This window comes from Lissotriton vulgaris, chromosome 7, assembly GCF_964263255.1.
Source record: "Lissotriton vulgaris chromosome 7, aLisVul1.2, whole genome shotgun sequence".
Lineage (NCBI taxonomy): Eukaryota > Metazoa > Chordata > Amphibia > Caudata > Salamandridae > Lissotriton > Lissotriton vulgaris.
The window spans coordinates 1,238,811,894-1,238,831,670 of NC_141695.1; the positions used below are offsets into that span (position 1 = coordinate 1,238,811,894).

The window sequence follows — 19,777 nt, forward strand, 5'->3', positions numbered from 1 at the left end:
CAAATAAAGGTCTTAAAAAGCTATGGATAGGCATCGCATACTTTTGTAAATACGGGTATCGGTGGGAGGGTTTTTCTGTGCGCAACTGTTCTGCTCTCTTTTTAAGGTTATCCGAGAAATGGTTGTTCGGCCCTGGGTTGATGGTCGAATCAAAGGTATGATACGCTGCCTCCAAGATATGCGACTAAGCTCAGGAACTGACGTATGAAGAAGGACCTTGACTTCTGAGAATGGGTAAAGTAAAACGGTGTAATTGATAAAATGATATAAAGATATGGTGGTCGAAGGTACTAAGGTACAGGGTTGAACGAAGAACTGATATGCCTTAGAACATCACAGCTTTGGGAATGATTTAGGGATCCCGATGGCCGGATACATCTACAAAACCGGGTACCTCACGCTAGGCACCTCTGATTCCTCTTTTTTAGCGTTTTCACTACACACGATCCTTAATGCCATCCTCGAACCTCCCCATGAACCACCTATCACATTGCCTGCCCCCATGACTTTAGGAAACCAAAACCCTAAGGGATTATATCCCGAAGAGATAAGTACGAGTATGTGGTAAGTAAAGGACTTTCGTGCCCATACATTTGATGTGTTCGAATGTTGTCCCCCCTACCTCCCCTTTTTCCCCCTTTTTCCTTCTGCAGGTTTCATTAGAATCCCGATTAGAGTATCATAAGGGATCTGGAACCACGTCACGCCCGATGCACGAAGACGGACTTGCGCTGCAAAACGGCACAACAAGGACGCTCTCACGACCTTTTTACCTGATCTAATGCTCTTCTGTCCCAAAACTGCATGCCTTCTACCTCCTAACACAGACCCGAAACGTCTAAACGTTAGGTAACGCACTGAATAGCCCAAACAATACACGGTCATTCCCCATGTCGCACGTGTACTGTTTGGCCTATTGTCTGTCTCTCTCTCTCTCTCTCTCTCTCTCTCTCTCTCTCTTACTCTCTCTCTCTCTCTCTCTCTCTCTCTCTCTCTCTCTCTCTCTCTCTCTCTCACTCACTCTTCCACCCCTCCACACTTTCCCTCTTCCTAGCAACTGGCACCTAATTGGCGAACCTGGTGCACCTCCTGATTGGCCCCAAATACCACAAGTATTTGTACAAATTTGTCCTAAATAAAATTGTATCGGTACCACGTTACTACCTCTCCTTTTCTACTAAAATATGGATGAAAATTAAATTGGCCGATAGGAAAGGGACAGGTAAGACGACTAAGGTTCCCTAAATTTGACCCACCCTCAGGGAACTATTTGTCAGTGGTTTCTATGATAAAATGTGTCTGTGGTAATGCGACCATCCCCATTGAAAATTGTCTCCGTACCCCAAGCTGTAAGAAATGATCGAGACACCCCCATCTACCCAAAATGCCCCCAGTTTTGTGTCAGCTGCCCTGAACGAGAGCCTGAAAAACGCCCCCTGCTCTAATTCACTGTGTCCCTAATTGTTGTCCATAAGATCCCTCCTTCCCCGAGGATAAGTTTAATAATTATTGCAAACCACCCCTCCCGAGTTTTTGTAGTAACCAGGTTGCGAGGATTTATATAGAAAGTTAGAAAGATGTATGCAAAGTTAAAAATTAGATCGAAAATCGAAAGACCTTGTTGCTGTAAGCCTTGCTGAAAATAAGATGTTTCGATGTAATGAAGACTTGTTTAGCCTATGTTCATCCCTCAGAAGGATGCCTATCAGACTATGGTGAATAGCACGTTGCACTTTTTGTAAAATACAAGGCCCTGAAGACCAGCCTAGCCTTTCAAGATTTGTACTAGGGAAATGGGTCTCTGCCAGAAGAACTGACATCTACTATAATAGACATATGACAAATGAACGTAATAATCATCAAAGCGTCAAAGAATTAGCCAACAAAAGGAAGTTGTAAGGAATCCAGCAAACCCATCATCAATTGTTTATACGTTAGTCGCAAGAATCTCCAATGTAGCGAGTGCTTACCCCAGTTGCTTGGTGTTGGGAGAGAAATAGACTTATGTAATTACCTTCTTCTGCAATATCTCTAAAGACTGTCTTTTCAAAACTCATTTAAGGGTATCGCTGTCGGAGGAGAAAGAGACCGGATGTGGGAGCACGCGGCCTGACTGCGGATTGTGGAACATCAGCGACGGAGGCCGAGGCGAGACCACAGCAGTAAGGAGACGCCGGACGGGGCATTGTTTCAGACAAAGCTAAGGAAAGGGCTGACCTGAAGCCCCTGCTATATGATCAACGTGTGCCAAAAGCCCCCGCTCTCTGAACATGGTTACGGACTCGCCTGTCGCAAACTCTCCGCCTCCCCCTGATCTGTTCCCGACTTGGCCTTGCTCCATCCCCTCCTCCTCCGACCTACCATAAGGACTGTTCACACCCGCACCTTTCCATCCGAACTCCCAAGTTCCTCCAAATCCTACTGAGCTACCCAGAGAAGAGTGCTCCCTGCGTCAGAAGGGAGGGAGCTCCGACTAAGTAGACCACGAACTATGCTAATCTTAGAACGGTGACCTAGAACTCCACCAAGGGTCGCCCCCGAAGAAAAGATAAACAAAGTCTGTGGTTCTGCCCGCTACCAAGCACCTTGAAGATGATGGAAGCAACAGGAAATGCCCACCACAGAGACTCAAGAAACGAACAGATCTCACAAATCTGGAACAATTGCATTTTCCATTGCAAATCTATGCTCTGCATTGCGGAAGAAGATGCACCTGCTCCAAAACCGTAACGCATTCCTCCTACGAGGTCTGACGAAAACCGAACAGAATGCACCCCTACCCGCAGACCCCCAACGACTCAATCCACATGAACATTTCTGTTGATAGGTAATCCAGGGGCTCAACAGTGCCGACAGAAGACGACAAAGGACAACGAGAACTCTGACATATATTTTTTACTGTATCTCATTTCTCTCCCAACCACCATTGGACTGACTATGCACCCGCTGTATACTAAAAGGACTTACTTATATGATAAACTTACCAGTTCTTATTCTATGATCTGTACCCAACGCCCTCGCTACGTAATTCTAGTCTGATATTGCATTACAATGACTTTTTTCTGCAACCAACTTAACAATGAACCCGCCTACTAAATGATGAGATTTTTCAATATGATGTTTATAATGTGATGTTTATGTACAGTTCTTTCGCCTAAGTCCCCTCTCCCTTGCTTATGGTCGCTGCATATAGGTGTAGATAGGAAATAGGCCAGCAAGATGTCTTGGAAATGTTAAAGGGAGGACTGTGGAAAATAAAAACAAACTTGGTGAACATTATCGGCGCCATCTTGCCCCTTTCCAAGCCCATTCGTGCGCGTAAGCGGCAGCCATTTTTGAGCACCATGGCCTCCCTGCCCCTCGCTGATAGCCAGCGCGTCTCTCTCTCTCTCTTAACCTCGCAAGCATTCCCCCGCACGCTGACAACCCCCGCTCTCTCATGCCTTGGGTCATAAACCCCTCTTCAGCGCAGCTTCACCACGGAATCCCATCCTGTTCCCAGCGCGACACCTCCCCTCATTCCTTTCATGGCCTCAGATCCTTTTGATGCAAACCCCTTTTTCCTGTGTCCCCGTTTGTCTTCCTTGTTCCCAGGCCGCCACCTGGCTCTGCGGATACTGTTTATTACCCCGTACAGTAGGAAGTCTCCCCTCTCCATCAAAAGACCCCCGAACCGATCAAAGCCCCCACCCCATGAGATCCGATCAAACCCCATGCATTCCGTGAATCGGCGGAATGCCCTGCTGTGCGACAACCATCACCTATTGTGACCGGGGTGGGGAATCCAACTGTAAATGTATGTGGGAACGGGTCTGAAGGGGAGATTCCGAGGATGTTCTTTCAAGTACTAAAGTATTGCGAGAATGTGTTATGTGCAATAAAGGTCATAAACCCTGGTATAAGAGGCCAGGCCTCAGAGATGTGGTTAGAGCACCTCGTGACGATACTTGCTGTCTGAATTGATGTGTTCTCCTCCGGAGAGAATAAAATCCTCGTTTCCTGCCTTCCAGTCTCCAGCGCCTGCTTCTTCATTGATTAATATTGGTGGGTCATAGAGGCGATAACGCCGGGCAACATAAAAGGGTCTTTGGTTACCGGTTGTCTTTGGAACCCTTTTTAACAGTGCCATGGGTGTAGTGAGAGTGTTCCCATGCATTGAGACACATTCTCTGATTTACCAGCATTGGTTGACCTGGAATTGCATCAGAATTGTATGCCTCCCCACAGGGGCGGTCTAAGGCATGTGCAAGCTGTGCACCTGCATAGGGCCACCAAACCCCAGGGGCCACCACGCCAATATATATCCTTAATATAATAATCCTCTGAGGATGGATACATATTTGCGTGGAGGCCCCTAGCAGAGATTTGGCAGCCTCCGGCTCTGTTCCACTTCCAAACACCCTGACCCCCCCGTCCGGGGGGCTCCGCCCTGCCCAGACCACCTCTTCCGGGGCCCCCTACCTACGCTCACTGCCCAGGGCCGCCATGAGCCTAGAGCCGCCCCTGCTCCCCACCAGAGGTGCAACGAGGAGAAATATCTTCATTTCTCCTTGTGGTTTCCTCTTTTTAAGTGGGCTGCACCCACTTAGAAAGAGGAAAATGCCTGGGAGGCAGGGGCGTAACACAGGCCCCCGCTGTGTGGGGGGCCCAAACTCCAGGGGTCCCCTCAGCACAGCACTCTGGCTGCAGAGCTCCTGATTGAGCCTGGAGGGGGCCCCTCCACGTGCCTTGCAGGGAGGCCCCCTCAAGTTTCGTTATGCCAGTGCTCGGAGGATCCTGCCTACAATGCAGGCGCCCTTATACCATGGTGCAAGGGTTCCTGGGTTAGCGTTAGGCGGAGATTGGTGCGCCAGCACTGGCAGAGAACAGGAATGCGTCGTGTAATATTAAAAATGGCGCATTCCCGCCGCCCTCTTTCTTTAAAGCAGCAAAGCGTAGCAAGGTGGCTTGCTATATTGGTGTGCCTGAAATATTGAAAAATATGTGTCTGAACTTACAGAATCCCAGTGATGACCGCCGTCTTTCTCTCTGATTTAAAAACATAGACTTGTAAATTTAAATACATAGACACGCTGTTCCGTGGACTGCGTCACGCGGATATTTGTTCTGTGAGTATCAGACATCTGAAACCATAACATGTCCTTCAGACTAGTCTAAGTAATGACTGGCTGACAGCTCAGAGGGTTTAACAGGTGTTTGCAAGATTACACATGTTCCTCTTTTCACGAGTTCAAAGTCAATCTAAACTGCTTAGTTAATGAATAACAAGTAAACCGTGAATAGATGATCCCCGTATGTCTCAAAAAATATTATATAGGGAGAGCTCCCAAGGCCTTGCTTATTACCAGTCATAGAATTCCAGTCCTCGAAGCACACACACAATCAACCCAGGAACGATGAAGGTGGCAGGGGTCCTGCTTCTCCTTGTAGCGATGATCTACTGCGTCACAGGTAAGGCGTCGAAATAAAAGTGACTCTAACCGGCGACAGCTCTCGAGCTAAAAGAGACCAGGATTCAATTAAACAGAAATGGTTATGTGAGCCAGTGCTTAATTGATTGAAGAACTGCCGATTTCTAGAGGCTATTTCACATAATCAGGTAGTTCGTCACATTTAAAGATGGAGGGAAAAACAAGGTTGTCTTCAGTGTGAGGAGGATGGGGCAGGGGGTGCAGGGTGGAGGTCCTTCCCCAGTTAATGTTATCTATGGAAAGCTTTGATATATATATATATATATATATATATATATATATATATATATATATATATATAAAATTACACACGCACACACCAGACACAGGCGTATTTACATTTAAATGGCTGCACAAAAAAAAAACCGGGGCAGACCAAACACGTAAAATACTTTATTGCTACTTTTATATCCGGTTTTGCTTCTCAAAATCTGGTCACCATAGCTATGCAAGCACAGAAAACACCCCCTGACCGCTAGTTCGGTGGTAAAGATAAGTAGCAAAAAACATGGTGGGGACCCACAGTCATCTAGGCCCGGGTGCCACTGCATCTGCTGCACCATTTGCAGCTACGAACATGGTTTCTTTCGTGAGGCAGAATTCAATGTGCTATTCTTGTTGGCTTAATGTTGACATTATATAAACATGCCAATTGTTACTGTTGTAAGCATTTGTTAGCGGACATTCAGCCTAAAGTATGGCATCGCAGCGCCTATGCACTCCTCATTCTAGAGAAACGCAATGCAGCACAAAGGGGTTACTCTGCTGCAGGGGGGCATGACATGGGTGTAGCGTGAGTGTTCCCATGCATTAAGGCACATTCTCTGATTTACCAGCATTGGTTGACCTGGAATTGCATCAGAATTGTATTCCTCCCCACTAGAGGTGCAACGAGGAGAAATATCTTTATTTCTTCTAGTTGTTTCCTCTTTCTAAGTGGGTTGCATTTTGCATCCCACTCAGAAAGAGGAAAATGCCTGGCAGGCAGGGGCGTAACACAGGCCCCCGCTGTTTGGAGGAGCCCACACTCCAGGGGTCCCCTCAGCACAGCACTCTGGCTGCAGAGCTCCTGATTGAGCCTGGAGGGGGGCCCCTCCACGTGCCTTGCAGGGAGGCCAACTCAAGTTTCCTTACGCCAGTGCTCGGAGGATTGTTTTTTGTGCAGGAAGGATTCCCTTCCTGCACAAAAACAATCCTGCCTACAATGCAGGGACCCATATACCATGGTGCAAGGGTTCCTGGGTTAGCGTTAGGCGGAGATTGGTGCGCCAGCACAGGCAGAGAACAGGAATGCGTCATGTTATATTAATAATGGCGCATTCCCGACGCCCTCTTTCTTTCAAGCAGCACAGCGTAGCAAGGTGGCTTGCTATATTGGTGTGCCTGAAATATTGAAAAATATGTGTCTGAACTTACAGAATCCCAGTGATGACCGCCGTCTTTTTCTCTGATTTAAAAACATGGGCCCTCATTTATGAAGGCCTTGCGCCACTGGTGCGTCACTTTTTCCCATTTTAAAAGTGACGTACCGGCGGCGCAAGACCTTCATAAATAAGGCCCATGGACTTGCAAATTTAAAGACATGGACACGCTGTTCCACGTGGACTGCGTCACGCGGATATTTGTTCTGTGAGTATCAGACATCTGAAACCGTAACATGTCCTTCAGACTAGTCTAAGTAATGACTGGCTGACAGCTCAGAGGGTTTAACAGGTGTTTGCAAGATTACACATGTTCCTCTTTATCACGAGTTCAAAGTCAATCTAAACTGCTTAGTTAATGAATAACAAAGAAACCGTGAATAGATTATCCCCGTGTGTCTCAAAAAATATTATATAGGGAGAGCTCCCAAGGCCTTGCTTATTACCAGTCATAGAATTCCAGTCCTAGAAGCACACAAAAAATCAACTCAGGAACGATGAAGGTGGCAGGGGTCCTGCTTCTCCTTGTAGCGATGATCTACTGCGTCACAGGTAAGGCGTCGAAATAAAAGTGACTCTAACCGGCGACAGCTCTCGAGCTAAAAGAGACCAGGATTCAATTAAATAGAAATGGTTATGTGAGCCAGTGCTCAATTGATTGAAGAACGGCCGATTTCTAGAGGCTATGTCACATAATCAGGTAGTTCGTCACATTTAAAGATGGAGGGAACAACAAGGTTGTCTTCAGTGTGAGGAGGATGGGGCAGGGGGGCGCAGGGTGGAGGCCCTTCCACAGTTAATGTTATCTATGGAAAGCTTTGTGTGTGAATATACACACACACATATATATATACATGTATAGATCTATTTTTTTTTTACACACACGCGCACATCAGACACAGGCGTATTTACATTTAAATGGCTGCACAAAAACCGGGGCAGACAAAACAATTTATGTCTGACCTGCCCCGGTTTTGCTTCTCAAAATCTGGTCACCATAGCTATGCAAGCAAAGAAGCCAGCCACTGACCGCTAGTTCGGTAGTAAAGATAAGTAGCAAAAAACATGGTGGGGACCCACAGACATCGAGGCCCGGGTGCCACTGCACCTGCTGCACCATTTGCAGCTACGAACATGGTTGCTTTCGTGAGGCAGAATTCAATGTGCTATTCTTGTTGGCTTAATGTTGACATTATATAAATATGCCAATTGCTACTGTATTACATGTATAAAAAAGTATGTGTGTGGGTGGGGGGCGGGGGAGGGGGACATTAAAAAAATGAATGGTAGTATAGTGGCATTTTCTCAAAGTTAGCAGTGTTCCGTACTCCATCCAAATCGTTTCCTCATCTCAGTTAATTGTAAGACACAACGAGGTATTTACCGCTGGAGCACGAGGCACGAGCGCCTTGCCCTCTGAACCCCTGTTTACGATGGTACCTCCAACAATGTCTCTTCCTGCCTGGGCCTGCCAAGCATGAACCCCGGCAGGAAAAAATATCACTATGAACCGCTCTGGAAGAAAAGTCACCGCGTGTTGGGGAATTTTAAATGTTTTTGTTTTTCAAAAACAAGTCCTGCTTTTGTGGGTTTTCTTTGGAAACAATAACTGGACCGCCTTGCAGTCCTGCAGTGTTTTTCAGCCTGAATTCCCGGTTGTACAGTCAAAGTAGGGTGGGCGTTGTGCGGTTTGGGCGGCTGATGCCATGCCACCAGCACCACAGCCTGTAAGATCCACTTGATCCTCACACAATCCACGTAAAACTTTTTATAGCCAATGGTTAAAGGAGAAGTGTGGTATTTGTTGTTTCTTTATGTTCTGCTGCCTATTATCGTGTAGTGTTTCTACGTCCCACATGGGGTGATAAGACTTTTCCTAATGCCTAAAGTATTTCCTATTATTAAGAGGCAGTGTTAATTTTTCTTGACCATTCCAGGTGTGAACATTATTTACATGGTTTATCTACGCTGATATTAATATAGTTATCCACTAGAAATGCAATCATTGATAGCGGGAGCTGATCAGAGAGCTTAGGGAACTGAACATCTGGGGCATGGCGTATCTTCCTGTGTGAGAAAACTGTGTCTGGCGATAGACCTTCAAGGTTCACCAGGGCACGTGAACACAAAATGGCTTCAAAGCAGACAACAGTAAGGAAGCAAACCAATGAGTATCGTTCTTTCACTTGACATGCCCACTCTTTTGAAGACAAGACACCGTGCTCAGTGGCTCAGCCAATAACAGGGTGAGTATTAAAAAGAGCCTAAGGGGCTTATTTACAAGCCCCTTGGGATGCCAGGGCGTCCCTTTCACTATGGGAAAAAGTGATGTACCAGACGCGCAAGGGGCTTGTAAATAGGCCCCAAAATCAAGTCACCTCACACAGGTAACATTTGCAAAAGTGATGCAGGTACAGAAAAATGGTGTGTTACCGCTACAACGCATCTTTTACAACGCGTTCCGTTACAACGCGATTTTTACATCGCAAATACCATTACAATGCATGCCATTACAACGCATGGCATTACATAGCAGATGCTATTACAACGCATGGCATTACATCGTAAGTATTGGTAAGTATTTAATTTTTTTATTTTTTTATTTAATATTTTATAATTGATTTAATTATTATTAATTATTTAAAAATATTTATTTCGTTTTTAAATATTATAAATTAAATATCTTAATTTAAGTATTTTTTAAAATAAGTATGAGTATAGGAGTATATGTTTTGGGGTACTGATGTATATGTTTTGGGGTGTTTGGGTATTTTTAGGTTTTAGGGCAGTGTTTGGGTTTTGGGGTACAGGGGTGTTTTTAGGTTTTAGGGCAGTGTTTGGGTTTTGGGGTACAGGGGTGTTTTTAGGTTTTAGGGCAGTGTTTGGGTTTTGGGGTACAGGGGTGTTTTTAGGTTTTAGGGCAGGGTTTGGGTTTTGGGGTACAGGGGTGTTTTTAGGTTTTAGGGCAGGGTTTGGGTTTTGGGGTACAGGGGTGTTTTTAGGTTTTAGGGCAGGGTTTGGGTTTTGGGGTACAGGGGTGTTTTTAGGTTTTAGGGCTGGGTTTGGGTTTTGGGGTACAGGGGTGTTTTTAGGTTTTAGGGCAGGGTTTGGGTTTTGGGGTACAGGGGTGTTTTTAGGTTTTAGGGCAGGGTTTGGGTTTTGGGGTACAGGGGTGTTTTTAGGTTTTAGGGCAGGGTTTGGGTTTTGGGGTACAGGGGTGTTTTTAGGTTTTAGGGCAGGGTTTGGGTTTTGGGGTACAGGGGTGTTTTTAGGTTTTAGGGCTGGGTTTGTTTTTTGGGGTACAGGGGTATTACGACTTTATATAAATTAAATTAATTAAATTAATTTTATTTAATTTAATTAAAATAATAACTATATTTACAATTATTAATTTAATTGTATTAATAAACGATTATAATTAAATTATATTATTTAAAAATGTTTAATTAATTAAATTCTTTTAATTTTATTAAATATAATTATATTATGTATTATTTATAACTTAATTAAATTATAATTATATTTATTGTTATTAATTACATTATATTATTTTCTATTTATAATTTTTTTATATATCATTAATTATATTATTTTAAATATATTACATTAATATCAATTTTATTATTAATTAAATTACTATAATTAAATTAATTACTGTTTTAAAAATGTTATATTATTTTTATTATTTTAAATTAATTTAATTAACTTTATTACATTTTTAAAAAAAAAGATATACTTACCTATACTTACGATGTAATGCCATGCGTTGTAAAAGTATCTGCTATGTAATGCCATGCGTTGTAATGGCATGCATTGTAATGGTATTTGCGATGTAAAAAACGCGTTGTAACGGAACGCGTTGTAATACATCGCGTTGTACTGACACCAATCCCAGAAAAATGTATACTAGCACAAACAAGTGAGAGGTAGCACTCTGCAGATCTTACACCAGTGAAAATCCTAAAGGGTTGGGATCAGAGTGACTCTTCTGTAGTCATGAAGAAACAGAGCATGAGAGGAAATACCCAGTAGAGCTTGGAGCTTGGAGTTGCACACGGCATACAGGTCATATAACGTTTTTATATAGCACGTACTTCCCCTGTGTGGTGTGTGCAAGCCATTGAGTATAAAGGGGTAGCCCTATATACTGCACAGTGTGTGTGGTTAGAAATGTGTTGTTGTTCTGATCCTGTGTGGGAAGTGTTTCCATGTCGTGCATGAGATCACTGATAGATTTTAACGGATGTGTGTACATTTAATATGTATGTATGCATATATATATATATACATATATATATATAAATATATATATATATTTTTTTTTAATCACACATGGCATGTCACAGCCTATTTATTGGCAAGGCAGCATTCGAAAACTCTCTCGCGGAAACAGTTCATCTGCCATAAGTTCCATATGTGTTTCGGGCATCCTGTCACCCTTGATCTCAGGAATGGCTTCCGAGGAGCTGCAGCGGCAAAAGATAATTGCTCTTGTGATGTTGCTTTTAAATCACGCACATAGGCATAGCAGCTCGATGCATTATGGTTGTTGCAGTCTTTGATTGTGGGACTTTAACAATCAAAGACTGCAACAACCATATTTCATTGAGCTGCCATGCTTATGGCGGGATTTAAAAGCAACATCATAAGAGCAATTATCTTATGCAAATGGCGATGCAGCGCGCCCAATGTACGTTGTTTGATTTATTTAGTTAGTTACTTAATTCTTTTCAGTCGTATGCCGTAGTTTACTACCCCCCACCCTGCCCCTTCCCAGCTATGTCCCACAGCCCTGCAGCACTCCCTCCAGGAGCCACTACTGGTCTGCAGAGCTCACAATGGAATGAGTCACAAAGTTGGGAAATTACAGTGAAACAAGTCACACAGGAGGGTCATGGGAGAGAACTCCCTGAAGAAATTACACTTTAAGATTGTTGGACTTGGCCCTTTTTTTAGGGTCATCCCTGAACTTTTTGCCTTCCTCCTATATTTTTTCTGACCTGTTGTTGACTATTTTATTACTCTGGGCACTTTACCACTGCTGATCAGTGCTAAAGTGCATATGCTCTCCCTACTGTAAATGAATGTATTAATTGGTGATTCCATGATTGACTATTTGGTTTACTTGTCAGACCCTAGTACAGTGCACTGAGTGTGCCCAGGGAATGTAAATCCCAAATGCTGCTAGTGGGCTTGCAGCACTGGTTGTGCCACCCACAGAAGCAGCCTTGTAAAATGTGTCTAAGGTCTGCTATTGCAGAGCCTGCGTGCAGTCTGGTACTGTCATGCTGACTGGGCAAGTACACCCACTTGCCAGTCCCTGAACCTTCCCTTTTCTTCATATCAGACACCCCTATGATAGGCCCAAGGGCAGGGTGCAATGTAAGTATAAGGTAGGACAAGCCCTGATGTGTGTGGCATGTCCTAATAGTGAATTACAGCCATTTTCGTTTTTCACTATTGCAAGGCTACCTGTTCTCCACAGGCGAGAATGGGCTGTTAGAATTATTACATTTTATAATCTTAACTTACTCAGAGAACATGGTATAAATTCGAGTTTAGTATGCATGGACTCAGAATAATAAAATACATCTTTTAGTGAAGTTTATTTTAATATTCTGTGTTTGCAAATACCACCTTTAGAAAGAAGGTATTTGCTTGCCTAACCATTTAAGCCTGCCTCTGCGAGGTTGTGTATTCCTTGTCTGGAGTTTGAGTAACAGGGCTGGGGGATTCCAGGAAACAGAATGAGTCAGCCCAGTGGTGTATAGAGAGATCTGCATCTAGATGGGAGGGAGAAGTTGCACCTGGGACCTGAATAGCACTGTGCCCACCCCCCACAGTGCAGGCTCCACCCCCTGTGGTGCGTCTGATGTCTCTGCCCTGCACACTGAAAGAAGAGAAGAAAGACTATCAACAAAGTGCTCCAGGGCTGTACTTGCCTTCCATAATGCTGGCCTCACATCCTGTTGGGCGACTGATGTTCCTGCTGTGAAAGGAAAGGAGAAGTCTGGTAAACAGAGTGCTTCAGAACTGTTTTGGACTGGGCACAGGCCCCTCTCCCCTCAGAGAACAAAGGATTTTGGGGTATAAATATTGGGACCCTGATCCCAAGAAATTAGATCACTTCTGGACTTACAAGACGAAACCTCTGCCGAGGAGAGAAACCTGAAGAAACTGAGAAGAGACTATTACCCAGCTCGAAGTGCTGCTTGGGGATTGGCCTGCAGTGGTTGCCTGACGGCCAAAGAGAGGAGAAAGAACTTTGTGGACTTTACTTTCAACTTGTGCAAAAGATCTCCAAGGGCTTGGAAGAGAGCTTGCCCCTGACCGAAGTCCCAGGACCAGTGGACTTCACCGGCCTTTGTGGATTGCTGCTGGAAATGCTGTTTGAGTGGCTACAGAGGCAGGGAGCTGTGACCGACTCTCACGACTGGCCCGGTGTCCTGTAGGCACCGCATCAAGCAACGTCCACCTCGAACAATGCAAGCTCTGACCTCACCGACTCTATCCTGACGCCGTCACAGAGCTGTTGCCTGCACCGCTACTGGTGGACACTTCGATGTGCAACGCCTAGCTACACCGACTTGTACTGGTATGACCGATGCGGTCACCGCTGCTGACTTCGAGTCCTGTGAACGCACCGGAGTTGGGCACCGCCTCGCACGCTTTGCGACGCACCGCACGACACGCACCGCTGTCTGGACTGATCAATGCCAGCTCCCAAACTCCGGCTCTGTCGCCGCACAGCAAGCTGCAAGCACCGCATCGAAGCACCGTCTCGCCCTGCAACGCATGCCTTGGATCCACCAACTCTGTCAATGGGCCACTGCCTGCACCGCATCGAGGGACAACACATCCTGCATCGCTTCTTTTCTGCACCGCAACAAACACCGGAACCGGCTCGCACATCCGTGCCGGCCTCAAGTAAAAGGTACTGTGACTGAGTCTGTTGACATTTGAGTGGGCCCATACTGACGCGGTCCACTGGATTTGCTAGACTCCTTGTAATTTCAACACCGCTGTAGCCCGTCTAGTCTACCGACTCGCACAGAACCTTGATCTAAGCCTTTTAACCAGAACTCTTAAAATCTGATAATACTGTGGATTCTTTTTGTTGTTTATTGGTCTTGTGGTAACTCTATATAAAATATACTTATTTTTGATATACAATCTTGTGTGGTATCCATTTGTAGTGTTGTCACTGGGTTACTGTGTGTGGTCAGAAATGCTTAATTTACAACGCCTCTGAGATAAAGCCTTGTTGCTCGTGCCAATCCACCAAGGGGGTGAGCAGGGATTATTTTAGGAGTGTAATCCCCTTATCCTGACTAGAGGAGAGGTTCCCTATTTGTCACAAGTACCTACCTGTGCCAACTAGAGACCCCAACATCTAACAAAGATGAATTGCACTGCAGAGGTGGGAGATAGCGTCTTGCAGAGTGACATGAGTCACACAGGAGGATTCAAAAAGTAGGGACAAAAGAGAGAGTTCTCTATTGACCGTATGAATACACAAGACTTACAGGAGGGATGAGAGAGCACACTTGAGTTCTCACACTAACTGAAGCTGCGCAGAAGAGGTGAGAGAGAGCTCGAATCAAAGTGACAGGCTCACACAGGAGAAGTGGGGAAAATCTCATTGCAGAGTGTAAAATGACACAAGTCACATAGGGGTGAGAGAGTGAGCTCTCTGCAGACCATAGAATGGAACATCACAAAAGAGACTTGGGGCCAAATTTAGAGTTTGGCTGATGGGATTTACTCTGTCACAGCCACAGAGTAAAAAACTCAGCTGCCGAGAGAGAGTAAGCTGCTCACTAAATTTAGAGATGTCCGCCGGTTCAGTGGACACCTCATGCATCGGCAGGAACCACTGTATCAGTGGTTCCTGTCAATGCATTGAACGTTTTATGGATGGATTTGTCAACATGACAGAGCCATACGACAAACTTTCAATGTGTTTTTTCTCCATTTTTTAAAAACAAAATCCCAAAGCAATAACACCCTGCCCCTTACTGCCAGGTTTTACCTGGCGATGATGGACAGTGAAAACTTGCCATTTGTTCTTCCAATCTAAACAGGGTGGGCAGAAAAGTGTCATAACTACCGACAGACCTTACTCTGCCGGGTCATCAGACAAACAAGTCATCAGCGGATACAGAGTAGTATCCTCTGTTGAAATACTGAACTCTAAATGAGGCAGGTGACCTTCAGTTTTGCCGGAGCCTACAGTAACACATCATACAGTAGGTAAGGGTGAGCTCCCTGCAGAACTTACAGTGACGCATGTCATATAGAAGGGACTGAAAAGACACGAGTCATACTGGAACGCAGACAGACATCTTCCAGTTGACCTTCACATTGCATAAGCCAAAGAGGTTGCATAGGGGTGGTAATACTCTTTGCAGAGCATGTAGTGACCGGGCAGTTGCAGGAGATTCAGAGGGTTATCTCTTTTTCTGAGTTCATAGTGTCATAATGAGTGCAGGCATTAATCTGTGAAAGAACCTGGGGGCACATCATCAACACCCAGCGATAATTATCGCTAAGTGCACTTAGCGCTAGTATAATTTTTTCTTGTTTTTATCACGGATATAGCGCGCTATCAGCGACGCTTATCTCCAGAGCGATAAAAATACCAGAGCTAGCTCCCAAATGTGCAATTATTGCTGGGATTCCAGCGATAATCGCACAACGTTTGGCGCTACGTTGTTGATAGGGCATGGCATACTTAACCATGATATCCACCTTTCATTGGATGTCGTGGCTAAGTCAAACTAAAAGCAGGCGTAAGGAAAGTAGCAATAACCGTGTTTAGCGCTACTTTTCGTATCGCTATGCTTGTTAGCGTGCCAATTGATAATTGGAGAAATGTCGGTTAGCAAAATTTCTCCAGTTATTTTTGTAAGGAACGCCTGCTTTGCATCTCATTAGAGATGCAAAAGGAGGCGTAGTGAAAAAGGGTGCTAACATGCGATTTTGCATGTTAGCAAACTGTGGTTGATAGGGCGATAGTTTTATCTCTGCTTTTTTGGCTTTTAACCCGTTAACCACAGCGGCAATTCCGCCGCGGTGTGGGCGTTTCGTTGCACGGGCGGGGCCGCGTTGGCCGTTGGACGTGCACAGCACTACAAAGGTAGTGCTTGCGGCGGCCTACGGCCGACGGCAGCATACAAGGGGTTAAAGCCAAAAAAACGGAGATAAAGTCCCTGCTGATATGCCCCCTGCTTGCTTAGTTTTCAATACCATGTCAAGATTGGTCTTTCTGCCTTAAGGAATTTAAACACAATGTAAATGTATAAAATGTATAGGCAGGAAGAAGGAATTGCATGTATCAGACTGTTTAAAAAGTTGGACTGCTTTCCAGAATAAAATATAGTCCTGTGTGACGCAGAACACTTTTCTCACTGCTCTGTCATTTTTTTTCTTTTCTGTTTCATGTGTTATTTTAGATCAGGCCGGAGCTGCCAGCAATGATGAGGCTGAAAGGGAGGTAAGATATTAATTAGAAATATGTGCATGACGCAGGCAGATAATTGACATAACACGACGTACTCAGTGACGTAAGAACCAGTCTGAACGGAATACATGACGTGCTTATTGTAAAATGTATCTGGACCGGGGACCCCCTTAGAAGGGGACGTCGTGGGTACAATTCACAAAGGTATTTGAAAACTCATATATGTGATATTTGTGGAAAATAAGCTATTAACGGAGCAAAGGTCCTCAAGTATAGCATTTTTGAAGACTAAAAAATGCACTAACGATGTAGAAAATCTGCTATTGTTGATTCGACCATATAAGTTTAAGGAGACGTACGGGGAAGGGTACCCTAAACAAGGGGCCCTGAAAAGCCAGTGAAGTCCCACGAACTGGGAAGTTTATGGGAACTCACTCTGGACCCGTTTAACAGTGGCGAATTTCACTCATTTTAAAAAAGTGCCATGCAATTAGAAATTCCACATCCTGATTCATGGATTGATTTTTTTTTTATTTTGGGGGTTGGGGGCAATCCCCAAACATTCAACAGTACACTACATGCGTAGGAGCAAATCGAAGGGGGCAGATTTCTAAATTTTGTCAGCAGTTCCTTGTGAATCGGACCTTGTAATGAAAGCTACATCCACACATGCGCCTGGGAAGAATTGTATGACCCAAAAATGCATCAGTTCCTGAAACCAACTATATATACACCAACAACTTTAGACACTATTGGTCACGTAACACTAAGATGGAATTCTATTACTAATATCTCAACGAAATATTTCCTATTTAGGATACTTTAGGTAACTAAAGACATGCACGTGCCAACACATTGAATGTCACTCAACTTTATTGAGATACCCTAAAATTTAGCTTCCAGTGGCTCTTCACCCATGTGGTACAGGCTGTCCTATGCTGTGCTTTCCTATGTTAAGTGTCTTTGTATGGATATATTGGGCGATGCCAACAATCTCTCTCTCAGATTGGTTAAGACTAAGGTGCTCCTTTAAGGCCTCAAATACTGCAAAATGATGCAGCGCTGCCCTGCAAGCCTTTACGCTGCGCCAAGCAGCGTAATTTTAAAAGCACATGGATGCATCGTATTAACAAGGTTATGATGCATCCATGTGCATTCCCCAGACGCACAACTGGCTGGCATGTACCAGCGCAGGCATCCTTGCGTCATGTTGCAAGGGTGACTGCATTGCGGGGATGATTGTTTTTGTGCAGGCAGGGACTCTTTCCTGCAAAAAAAACCAATAATTGATGGCATTTTCCTCTTTCTACGTGTGCTGCAGAATGCAGCACACATAGAAAGAGGGAAAAACAAGGAGATATCAATGTATTTCTCCTCGTTGCACCACTTCTAGGCCTCCCCTGGGTAGCCATAGGATTCTGACGCATTCTTAGCTTTACAAAACTTTGTAAATCTAGGAATGTGTCAGTTTCCATGGATGTTGCGTGGGAACACCCACAGCAACACCCATGGAACTCCCCTTTCACGCAGAGTAATGCGTGAAAGGGGCCCATATTTACAAGGCCATGAAAAGTCATACAGGATGACTTTACATGGCCTTGTAAATATGGGCAATCCCATTGCGTAGCTGGTTCGTCAAAAAACGTGATGCACCAGCGGTGCAATGGGCTTGTAAATTTGGGCCTTAGAGTTTGGAAGAGCGGAAGCCAAACTTGTCGTTCTCAGGCCTCATTTAGAGTATAGAGTAGGATCACCGGTGTTGGAATCTATTAATGTGCATGTGTTAGCAGGAAGGGTACCTGACGCATTCTCACTATATCGAGACCGCAATCTCCTGTTACACAGTAATTAAGAGATGAAAACATTTATATGGCAGAAACAGTGTGAAGGATTTTGTCGTTGGAAAAAAGTATGTGAAAATGTGCATACCATCAGGATATATATTTAAGTAATGGTTTGTTATATTTTCTTTCTGCATTGACAATATTCCTTACTTATGGCCAGGGATACTGGAATTATGCGGCTGGGGAAAACCAAATTGTGCGTCAGGGTTGACCAAATTATGTGGCAAGAAAAGGCAAATTACTCAACGTAACGTGGGATAATTTGTGCCAGCATTACATAATTATTTTTACATTTATACTCACTAACACTGTCCTGGCAAAGGTTACAGCTCTTTAGAATCTGCTTAACACCGAAATAGATTAATAGGCAACTAAAAGGAATGTGGGGGGCTACCAGTGAAGGCGAGATACAGGGATGCAAAAGTGCCAGGACTGATTACTCACACCCATGTACCCACACAAGCACATGCACACCCCTCATTCGGTTACATACACAAAACCATTACCACATAGGCAGCAGCAGTGAAGTTGAGGCTGACGGAGAGGGCGAGATGGACAGTCCAAGGTGCTTTGGAGAGAAGGAAAGTGGACGCAGAGAGACAGGAGCAGCTGTGGCCTGGGCAGGTAAAAGAGGTGGGGCGGGGGAGGGGAGCGATATCAACAGAGGACGAGGGGAAAATAATTATTTATTTAATTTTCCCTTGTGGCCGACTATTGAACCCCCCAACCCGGTCCCACTGACCCACATCTCTTTCCTGCACGGGTCGGGGCTAGACAGGAGGGTAATAGGAAGAAGGCTGAGACAGGAGAGAGGATAGCGAAAAAAGGAGGAAGTTGTGGGGGAGACTTCTCTCCCCCACATAGACAGAGGAGGATGAGCAAGAGTGAGGCGAGAGCAAGGAACAGAGAAAAGGGAGAGGGAAAGCATGAAGGTTGAGGAAGGGAGAAAGAAGGGTGAGGTGAAGAGGGAAGGGTGAGATAGACGTAGAAGGCTGAATTGGAGTGAGAGTAAGTTGGTGCACAGTGAGAGGATGGCGAGGTCAGGGGAGAATGGGAGAAGGTGGAAAGAGAGGAGGGTGAGGTGAGACAAATATGAGGGTGAAGTGGAGAAAGAAGGAAAACAGGTGGATAAGGCAGAGAGAGTAGGATGAGGTGAAGAGAGGGCGTTAGGAGAAGTGGAGAGTGGGGTAAGCGAGACAGCTGTGGGTGAAGTGGACACAAAGGAGGGTGAAGCTGGCAAGAGAGGAGTGCAAGACAGAGAGAAAGAAGGGCAAGTTGAAGAGAGCATAAGAAATGAAGCCCATAGGTTTAAACCTCTAGAAATACACAGTTAAAACGTAGTAGACGGGACTTGGCAGTGTGTATGGTATGCAGCTCACATCCTTACCAGTCTGTCCAGCATGGCAGCCTCAGCTCCCAGACACCTCGATGGCTCTGGACAGCCCCACTCATCTTTATGGACCACCCAGACCCTCTATCCAGGAGCCGGGCCTGATGTGAGTGTGCTAAATTGCGTTAATTTTTGGCAAACTTTTGGGACATTTCATCACACTTTCAGAGTGAAATATGGTTTGCGGG

At 44.9% G+C, this 19,777-nt stretch overlaps 1 protein-coding gene across 2 annotated transcripts in view; it reads left to right on the forward strand.

Annotated features, from left to right (window-relative positions):
• The first annotated feature begins 5,281 nt into the window (after nt 1–5,281).
• Nucleotides 5,282–19,777, forward strand: part of LOC147703302 (serine protease inhibitor Kazal-type 1-like) — a 53,521-nt gene continuing 39,025 nt past the window's right edge. The window contains exons 1-2 of one of the 2 annotated variants that reach the window (XM_086931739.1): nt 5,282–5,451; nt 16,348–16,388. In XM_086931739.1, coding sequence (XP_086787865.1) covers nt 5,397–5,451; nt 16,348–16,388 — 96 coding nt within the window. In that variant the 5' untranslated portion in view covers nt 5,282–5,396. Of the gene's footprint in view, nt 5,452–7,310; nt 7,445–16,347; nt 16,389–19,777 lie in introns of those variants that run through there. The other variant, XM_086931738.1, reaches the window with a different exon arrangement.